This window comes from Lolium rigidum, chromosome 3, assembly GCF_022539505.1.
Source record: "Lolium rigidum isolate FL_2022 chromosome 3, APGP_CSIRO_Lrig_0.1, whole genome shotgun sequence".
NCBI lineage: Eukaryota > Viridiplantae > Streptophyta > Magnoliopsida > Poales > Poaceae > Lolium > Lolium rigidum.
The window spans coordinates 33475920-33485329 of NC_061510.1; the positions used below are offsets into that span (position 1 = coordinate 33475920).

Sequence of the window (9410 nt, forward strand, 5' to 3'; positions counted from 1 at the left end):
GGACGTCGCTCCCCAGCCGCGTCCCCCAAACGCCGCCCCCAAATGAATATTTGTGCAGGAAAATAAAGGTTTTCATTCAATTTTGATTATATATTACAAAGTTTGAATGAAAACGGCTAGATTTCATCTAAACCTAGACTACTGACCGCCCGGCGGCGCGTTCGACGGCCCCGCCCCGTCGTCGCCTCCCCTACGCCGCAGCTCCTCCTGCGCGCGCCTCCTCTCCTTGCGTTCGGTGGTGGCCGGACGGTGCCGCTCCCGCCGATAGTCCTCCTCCGCCCTCCCTCGCCGGGCCGCCCGGAGGGAGAGCTCGACGGCGCGACGAATCTGCGCCTCTTCGCGGGCACGGGCGTCGTCCTGGAGCTTCTTCTCCGACTCGAAGGACTCGACGAGGGCGCGTTGCTGATCGGCCGTCTCGTCCGGGTGCGGGGCGTCGTCGTCGGACCAGTCGAACTCATCGTCGTCGTCGTCGTCCTCCACCTCGGTCTCCTCCGCCTCGGCCTCCTCCTCCATTGGCGCCTCCTCCTCCACATCTGTTGGCGCCTCCATCATCGCCGCCGCAAACGCGTCGGCCGCCGCTAACTGCTCCGCCCGCCTCCCCATAGCGCCGTAGCGCCGACTCCCGCCTGCCGACGCTCCTCCGCCGTCGCCTGCTGGCTGGAGCTCGATCGACTCACGCCGCCGGCGCTCGATCGAGTCACGCCGTTCACGGAACAGCGCCCGCCGCTCATCGCGGCCGGCGCCGGCGCTCGTCGGCCCATCGGCTGCTCCATGTCCTCCCGGTACCGGCGCCGTCGCGCCTCTTGTCTCGTCGAGGCGTCGAACGCCGCAACGGTGTCGCACCGTCGCTCCTGCCACGCTGCTGCCGCCGCGGCCTCCTCGGCTGCGGAGGCGGGGGCGGAGAACGCCGCTAGATCCGCCGCCTCGCTGCGCCTCACGCCGGCCGGCGGGCCTCCTCCTCGAGTGCCTCCTCGAGTGCCGCACGCCGCCGCCGGCTCGTCAATGGAGGAGACGGCGGTGGAGGGAAGTGGCCATCGCCGGGCGGTTCGCCATTGCCACGCGGTGATGGAGGAGACGGCCGTGGAGCGACGAGGGCTGTGTTTGTTGCCGGCGGGGTGTGGTGGCTACCATTGATGAGCCGGGAGACCTTTTATAGACGCCGGCGTCGGGAAGAAAGCGCGGAACGGACGAGAAGAGGCGGGAAGATCGCGCGGGAACGGGCGGTGGCGTGCGAACGCCGGCGACGCGTGGAGGCCGCGCAGCACCGACGAGACGTCTCGCCTGCCCCTCCGTCGCCATTAAGGCAAAGATGCCGCTGCGCGCGAATAACTTCCGTCGCGAGGTAGGCGACGGTTAGGTTAAAATTAACCGTGCCGCCGACGCGTCGGCCCCGCGCCTCCTCGCCTCGCTTTTCGTTGTGTCCGGCGTGCCCGGTGCGTCCCCTGTGGGACGGGGACGGGCTCGGGGCGCCGGACACCGTATAGGGGTGCGCCGGACAAAAAAGGGCTTTGAGGGACGCGGCTGGAACGCTTTTTTTTGTCCGACGCGCCCCAAATCCCTTTGGGGGACAGTTTTGGGGACGCGACTGGAGATGCGGCTCATAAAATGGCGTGTGCGCGCGGCCATATTTGCTGTCTTGCCCGTAGTCCAGGCAACAACCGTGCTAGTGTCTCTCCTCCAGTCCTTCTCTATCTAACTCTGCAGCCTTTAATGCCACTCCAAGGTAGCTGCTGTCAAGACCCTGCAGTAACTAACGGCTACTGCTTTTTCTTGCTTCTCGTCATGTGCCAACGCTGCACTGATGTTTCTTGCACCAGCCATTTCTGACAGCAGCTGGTGGCAAGAGCTACTAGCAGCTAGGAATACTTGCATTCTTGCCAATGTACTGTCTAGATCACCATGCAACCCCATTTTTCCTTTCACATTTTTGTTACTCGGCAGCGACATGATTGGTGACTCGCATCGGTGATCAGAAAGGGACTAGTTCAGGTTTGCAAAACTTACCTTCCTACTGAATCTGGCTTCTCAGCTTCGTTTAAAAGAGATTTTCTGTTTCCTAGTACATCCAACGGTGTATTATATCACTGGGTTTTGTCCTTGTTTAGCCTTTAAAAAGTTAGACGTGAGATCGGGTTGTTGGTGGAATCCACTATGAAACGTGGAGCGGCATGTGCATCGATGCATTACATGCCACAAAGCTTAAGTCTAAAACCATTTCGCTTGGTCCCTTGCTATACACCATTGCCTATTCAACATGTACGTTGATAAGAAGTTAGTATGGACAATGGACTTCTTTTTAGGATTACCTACTAGAACAAAAACGTGCAAAGACTATATTTGTTGTGGTAGATCACTTTTCTAAAACTAGATGATACCCCGCACGTTGTTGCGGAAACATAATGTTGTAAAGTAATTTAGTCTTCCCAAATAATTAGCAGAATTATAAATTAGTTTATTTATAATTATGATTGTCTGCACAAAAATATGATTATTGTAGAGAAAACGGAAATCCATGAATTCTCCTCAATGAACTGAAAGGAAAAAAGATACATCACTGTAATGGGTACAACCTAGTTGCATCTCACAATAGAATGAATGCAATTTCTCATCCTGATGGTCGGAGTCTTTCCATAATCGAAATATACAACATTATGGATTTCTCTCCTTATTGCACATCAGATCAGGATATAGATGCTAATATGTCTCTCCTTACTGCAGCAGACCGGGGTGTAGATGCTAATAAGAAGCCTCCTCTTCCTGATGACCATTAAGACGCTTCAGATATATCATGCGGTGGCTGATAAGATAGATCAGTACATGGGAAGGACGATGCAGAAAACAAATGTTGGATGATTCCCACGCGTTGCTGCGGAAAACTATGATTAAATAATGCACCCATCAAGAAAACTGTAAGACAAATAAGGAGGTCATGGAAGAATATACTGGTTGCAGTACAGAAAAATGTATCGGCAAGAGTAGGACACACGGACATCAAATATTTTGCTAATATTTTCAATTTATTTTAATAGGTAGACATTGGTATCCCATGATAACACAACAGAGAACTTCTAAAATTTTGTCGCACATATTATGCTTTTGTGTCTAACTAAACATCCAGCAAGATGAAATTTAAGAAAGAGTTGTGAAGAAACTCTGGGACAACATAGACTACATTTACCGCATTCATCATAAGTAGAACGATCTGGATTCAAAAAGAAAATTAACCAAAGTTAGAAGCAACATCCAATTGCTGAAAAAGGTTTCATGACATGGATAAAAACAAATCACAAAATGTTATAGATTGAATGAATTTAGCTAACCTGATTCAGATATGAGGAATTCCGCTCTAGCCTTGAAAGTGAAAAGCCCAAATGAAGATACTCCTAAGGTAATATTATTTTCTTGGGGCACATTTATCAAGATAGGTGTCACATGTGTGATTCTTATGCAAACCATATCTCCTGCAAGTAAGTCCGTAAGAGCAAAAACACAGAACATACGTCAGTAACTTACATAGACACGAAACAGGAAAGTCAAGAAGAAGCAAGCTAATTAACTCTGGCCAAATGCCCAATGGCAACAGAAGCGGGCGAACAGAACCTGGGCACGGCAAGATAACACAGGAACCAAAAGCTAGCCCAAGAGGCTGCAGAAATTCAGCTCTGTAAGGGGGATACAGATGCATTTTTGTCCCCTTGCCGTCGTAAGCGCATGAGGACTCAATGGCGGCGGCTGGCGTTGTAGTGGTGACGGCGGATCATGATGACGCCCAGAGCGCATCCCAGTGGACTGTGAGAGGACTCGATGCAAAAGGCCAAGCCGGATCGGAGAATTTATAGGGGGAATTCTGCGCAAACCTTTCGTATACCCTGCATCAATTTCCTGACCTCTCGTATGTCTGCATCTATTTCATGTGGAGATATTTCGCGGGAATCGCGGGGAGATGAACAGAAAGAATTGAGTAGTTGGTCGGTGGATCCATGTTTTTGTTGGTGGAGAAGAGAAACAGTGGTGGCCTGTACGCCTGGTTCTATTACCTATGGGCTGAAGAGTAATGGGCTGGAAGAGTAATGGAAAAAACATGCAAAATAAACTGTAGTTAGTGGATGACGTGGCAAGTTAGTGAACACATGATGATGTGGCATAGCTGCATGTTTAGAGAAATAGTTTAGTGGGGATGAACTTCTTAGTTATATAGGATAGCACACTTCATACCTTACCATAAGAGAGATAAGGCTTCCCACTTTGCTGCATTGTTTTTTTTTTAGGTAGATCGTTCAACTTTGCAACTTTGCGGACTGCCATGGACCATTGGATCGGATCGGAAGTACTAGCTACTTTTGGAAGACCTTATGGGGAAAGTTGGGCGTTAAGCGCATCTACAACCGGGAGACCCAAATCGGGCGCGTCCGTTTGGATGGGCATGCAGATAGTGGCCGCCGCACCCAACGCGAGATATGGGTGGCGGCCAAAGTATTTGGCACTTGGCATTTAAAATCAATATAAGACATATAAAATCATAAGAAAAATATAAATAAGATTAAATTAGCTAGATTTATTACATAAAATTATTGTCCACCTATTAAATGACAAAGTAATTGTTTAAATAAAAAGTAAAATGATACAAATGGCTTAGGCATTGTTTTCTTCGGGATTTTCATCATTGTTGTTGTTTGCAATATTGTTGCCAATATGCACCCACATGTGGTCAACCAAATCAGCTAGGAGCTGGTTGTGAACCGTTTGGTCTTGAATTTCGTGATGCACATGGAGGATATCGGACCACCTTGAGGAGCAACCAACTCTTCATGGCCTTTCCAATCATTATCAAACAGTGAATCATCCCGCTCTACCTCAACAGTCATCACCTCCCACATGGTTTGCACACTCCATGCTCTAGCAGGGTGCCCACCGATAGCCCAATGAGCTTGGAGGATACCAAATGCCCGCTCGACATCTTTTCAGGCTGCCTCTTGCCTCCTGCTCTGAATTGGGACGACGGATTGTCTTCAGGAGCGTAGCCCAAGGTGGATAGATACCATCAACAAGGTAGTACCCTTTGTTGTAGTGGTGGCCATTGATCTCAAAATCCACGTCAGGGACCGTGCGCAAGCCTACCAAACATCATAGAGCGCTGTAGCACATTGATGTCATTGTGTGAGCCGGCCATTTCGAAGAGTTTGTGCCAAATACATGTGTGTGAAGCAACAGCTTCAAGAATCATTGTGCACCCCTCAGAATGGCCCTTGTACGACCCCTGACAACCAAAAGGGTAGTTCTTTCACTCCTAGTACATGCAATCTATGCTGCCAAGCATCCCAGGAAACCTCTGGAAGGGTTGATTGATAACAGACGGGTTGTGTCCTCTACAGTAGGTTGGCACAGAAATTCTTCACCAAACACAGCGATCAATGCTCTGCAGAATCTGTACGTCGCTTCCAAGCAGCTGGACTCGCTCATCCGGACGTACTCATATAAGTAGTCACCGGCAACACCATATACCGGCAACACCATATGCTTGTGATGAGTAACTTCATTTTATCGTGAGAGACATTAATTGGTACCATAACAGATTTGTGGTAGTTAACCTTGAGCCCATCTTGAAGCAGTGGAACTCTCAAGAATATTTTTTACTACACCAATCTGAATTTAACACGCTGGTAAGACCAAAATTGTGTCGTCTGGGTACTGAATTACCTGGTAGTTTGGCAGGAGACAATGAGTATAGACACTTGGATCAGATGATCATGAAGAGCTTTGTTAATGACTGATTGAAGAAGATCTGCAGCCAAAACAAAAAATAAGTGGGGATAACGGGTCGCCTTGTCTAACCCCTCTCTTACAGAAAATTTGTTTATCCGGTACACCATTGAGCATCACTCAAGAAGTCCCGGATGTGAAAATTAAATCCATCTAATATTACCATTTTAGACCAAAACCCTTCATTTTCAGGATTTCGTTGATTGTGTTGTGTTCAATTATATCAAAGGTCTTCTCAAAATCCAATGTTACCACAACTTCTTTCTTTGAGTGTTGACATTGATAAAGATATTCAAATGCCAAGCTACACTATCATGAATGTACTTACTCTTTTAAAACCCATATTGATTGGTATGATTAATCTTCAGTATTATCTTTTGATGTCTACTGGCCAGAAGTTTTGTGATAATCTTGATTCCGCATTTAAGCAAGGAGATTGGCTTGAAAGCATTTGCACTTCTTGGATTATCTATATTTGGAATGAGAGTGGTGTAAGGGGAGTTGATGCTCTGAAAATCGTTGTTTCGTAGCCAGGGACGGAGCCAGGAGTCGAGCTCAAGGGGGGCAAAGCTAGGCTAATTAGTGTCTTGATCTGCATAAGGGGGGCTAGACTTGCTAAAACACTACAGAAAAGGAGCAAACATGGCTAAGTTTCTTAAGAAATCCATGGCCATAGGGGGGGGCGTAGCCCCTGCTCGTCCCCCCTTGTCTCCGTCCCTGTTCGTAGCAGCACGTGTGTACTGCGCTAATATCAACTAACCGTGCATATTTTGTTTCAACGGAACTAGTTGTGCATTTTGTCACGAACTCCGCGTACAGCCGTACAGGACTGCGGCTTCTCATTTGCATAATGTCATCTCTCGTAATAATAAAAGAACTCGGTTGCAACATTAGCCTATCATCATATCCATGCATAATTATATACAGTACATATGAAGCTGACTATTGCTATGCTGTAGACGTCAATGTTCACGCTTTGCATTGTTCGTCTGCTCGTTTCTACAGTGGTTCATCTTCAGCAGCTTCAGATAGCATGGGACTGGCAGATAGCTCCTGCTTGAGCCTTCAGGGGCCCGAGGGGGCAGCGTCGACCTCCTTGAGCTCGAGTATCTCGACGCGGCGGTTGGTCCTCCTGCGGAGCTTGATCGCCACGTCCTGCGGCACGAAAGCGCCGGAGACGCTCACCTTCTGCTGCTTCCGCTCGATCAGGTGGCTCTCGATATCTTGTCAGTTAACAGTTCACACACACACAAGTTAGGACCCGTCACTGTTAAAACTGAAGAAATGGCAGAGGGTTAAAGGCTTTCGGGTTTTTTGTTTTGTTTTTACCATGCATCTCGAGAAGAGCTCTCCGGATCTTCTGGTAACACCCGCTGCAGTCGATGTTCATCCGCATCGTCATGCAGTAGAACTGCGAAATCGCATCACAGGACACACTTGCCATCAGTTACTCCTACTAACGTACTAGTATATCTTTGGAGCAAAGCCCATGACCGTGGACCATCGCCCTGTCCTCACCTTGTCGCTCATGAGTCTCCCCTCCCCTGGACAGCCGCGGCGGCGATGGCGGGCTTCCGCCTCGTCGGAGAAGAAAGTGGAATGTGTTGCACGGCGTAAAGAACAAAGGGGGGTGTGAAAAGAAAAGAACCTTGCGATCGAGGGGGTATATATGGTGGCATGGAGCTGGGGCTGGGGTTAAGAGGATCCAGACGGTTGTTGTATTGCTTGGCATTTTGCTTTCTTCGGGGGTTGTTCGTTTCGTCGTGGACGGAAACGGACGGGCACCCAGCTGTGTCCTTGTCTTGCTGGTGATTGGAATCAGATCCTGGTCCAGCGACGCACGCAGGGCTGGCTTGCACGGATTAGTTGTCCATTTCCTTCCTACCTAGAGATGTGGTTGCCTTTCCTGGCGCTGAATCCTAGTTATCTGCCCTCGTCCACATGAGATGGGATAGTGGACACGGAAAGATCAGACGTCCGGAATCTTGAAAATGCAATACGGCGAGCACTAGGGCTTGGTCTAAATCCATGATATTGATCCGGGTGGATGGCATACAGCCCAAACCGTACACAATTGGTGGCACGTCTTTGTGCTTAAAAGAGGACAATCGAGAAAGGATATATAGCTTTCCTTGCCATGCTCGTCTCATGGGAAGTTTGGAAAGAAAGAAATGTGCATGTTTTCTAAATCCACCCGTCAACCGCGGCAATGATGATTGCAGGATTAGAGGACATAGTGAATATGTGGTCGATTGTCGGAGACAAAGCGTTGTGTAATGTAATGCCGCAAGATTAGGGTTTATTTTTAGGTCATGGCTTTGCCTTGATTTTGGATTCTAAATCTCCTTTATCGATGAAAATGGGTCTTTTGCCTTGTTTCAAAATAATGAATAAATTTGAATCCAAAATCAACGAACCTCACGATGCAAAGCTGCAATTTGTTCTTCTGCTGATGTTTGTCAGTTTGACAGAACTCTAGCTCCTGATGGCATATCTATCTGTGGCAGCCAACCTGAAGAAGCATGACAATTTTGTTCACGAGGCATTGTGAGTCCGTGCTTCAAGAAAATGGCAATGGAACCTGCAAACGACCAGTTGATTTTCAGTGATTGCTACTTTTAGAGGAGCTTCATCGCAAAAAAACAAAAAAAAACAGAGCAGATAAGCACTTGTTTCAGTGTTCTGCCAACACAACTTCAGTCAGTGTAAACACTGGAATAACATCGAATGATTTGTAGACAGAAACCGTGCATACAAGTTAGAGTTTGTTTCCATGTGTAAGTTTCCCACCGAGCTAGTGTGGTGACCCTGCATACCACTGCATGTTGTAGTATACCAGTCGTTGATATAACATTCACGAAGTACCATTCCGCAAATATTACATCCCTCAGAGTAGTACAACAGAACATAGCAGGTCCATAACTCATTCATTTATTATTACAAGCATAAAACACATATCGTCTCGGAGCTCCTCTTGGGTCCTAAGAGGGATACTCCTGGGTTCGAGGCGAACCCAACTTAACTTACAATATAGAAGTTTCACTAGGTTATACATTTATTACCTCGAGCAGCTAAATACTAAGAGTTCACACTCGCTCGGCTACTACTACTACTCGGTGCTTCTAGGCTTGATCTCCTCCGGAAGCCTCCCCGGTTCCGTAGACTATGAGGTAGTCTACGCCTTCAATACCTCCGGAGAGGTCCGGTTCTTCATAGCCGATGATCTCGGCTCCTTCATGGTTGTCGTAGTCCTCCTCCGGACGATTCGGACAATCTAAGCAAGGGATTTAAGAGTGGGATGAGTACGAGCGTACTCAACAAGTTCATTATAGATAAGAGGTGTTTAATGCACTAGCTACGATATTAGACCAGAAAGTCTAATATCAATGCAGGTTTTGATAAACATTTCTTCAAGAGATTGCTTTTATTTTAAAGAACTATGTCCGTCAGCCTTCACCGGTTTACTAGAACTTCATGGAGCTCCTTTCCGGCCGCGTTCGCAGTTCCATATCCCGGAACAGGGAGTGACAGGTCACGGTTCTTTACACTCTGCAGAGGTGTGTTGCTTTACCCATAAGAGATCTTAACCTTGGTGCCAACCGGGTAGCTTTCCCGTCCACACTTCCTATGGTGGCCCGGTATAAGGTCTA

General features: G+C 48.0%; 1 protein-coding gene across 2 annotated transcripts; it reads right to left on the reverse strand.

The window, feature by feature from the left end:
- Positions 1 to 6602: 6602 nt before the first annotated feature.
- On the reverse strand, positions 6603 to 8542 carry LOC124695528 (heavy metal-associated isoprenylated plant protein 25-like). 2 transcript variants are annotated; one of them, XM_047228364.1, is made up of 3 exons: positions 8178 to 8542; positions 7090 to 7171; positions 6603 to 6983 (listed from the first exon to the last, which is right to left on the reverse strand). In XM_047228364.1, the coding sequence occupies exons 2-3, from the start codon at positions 7160 to 7162 to the stop codon at positions 6826 to 6828; spliced, it is 231 nt and encodes a 76-aa protein (XP_047084320.1). In that variant the 5' UTR covers positions 7163 to 7171; positions 8178 to 8542; the 3' UTR covers positions 6603 to 6825. The 2 variants fall into 2 exon arrangements, with proteins under 2 accessions (XP_047084320.1, XP_047084319.1); XM_047228363.1 differs by lacking the exon at positions 8178 to 8542 and adding an exon at positions 7279 to 7425.
- Between the last annotated feature and the right edge of the window lie 868 nt (positions 8543 to 9410).

Coding starts and splice junctions, on each gene's coding strand:
- LOC124695528 (XM_047228363.1), bottom strand. Junction 6,984..7,089: donor AGCTCTTCTCGAGATGCATG/GTAAAAACAAAA, acceptor TTAACTGACAAG/ATATCGAGAGCCACCTGATC.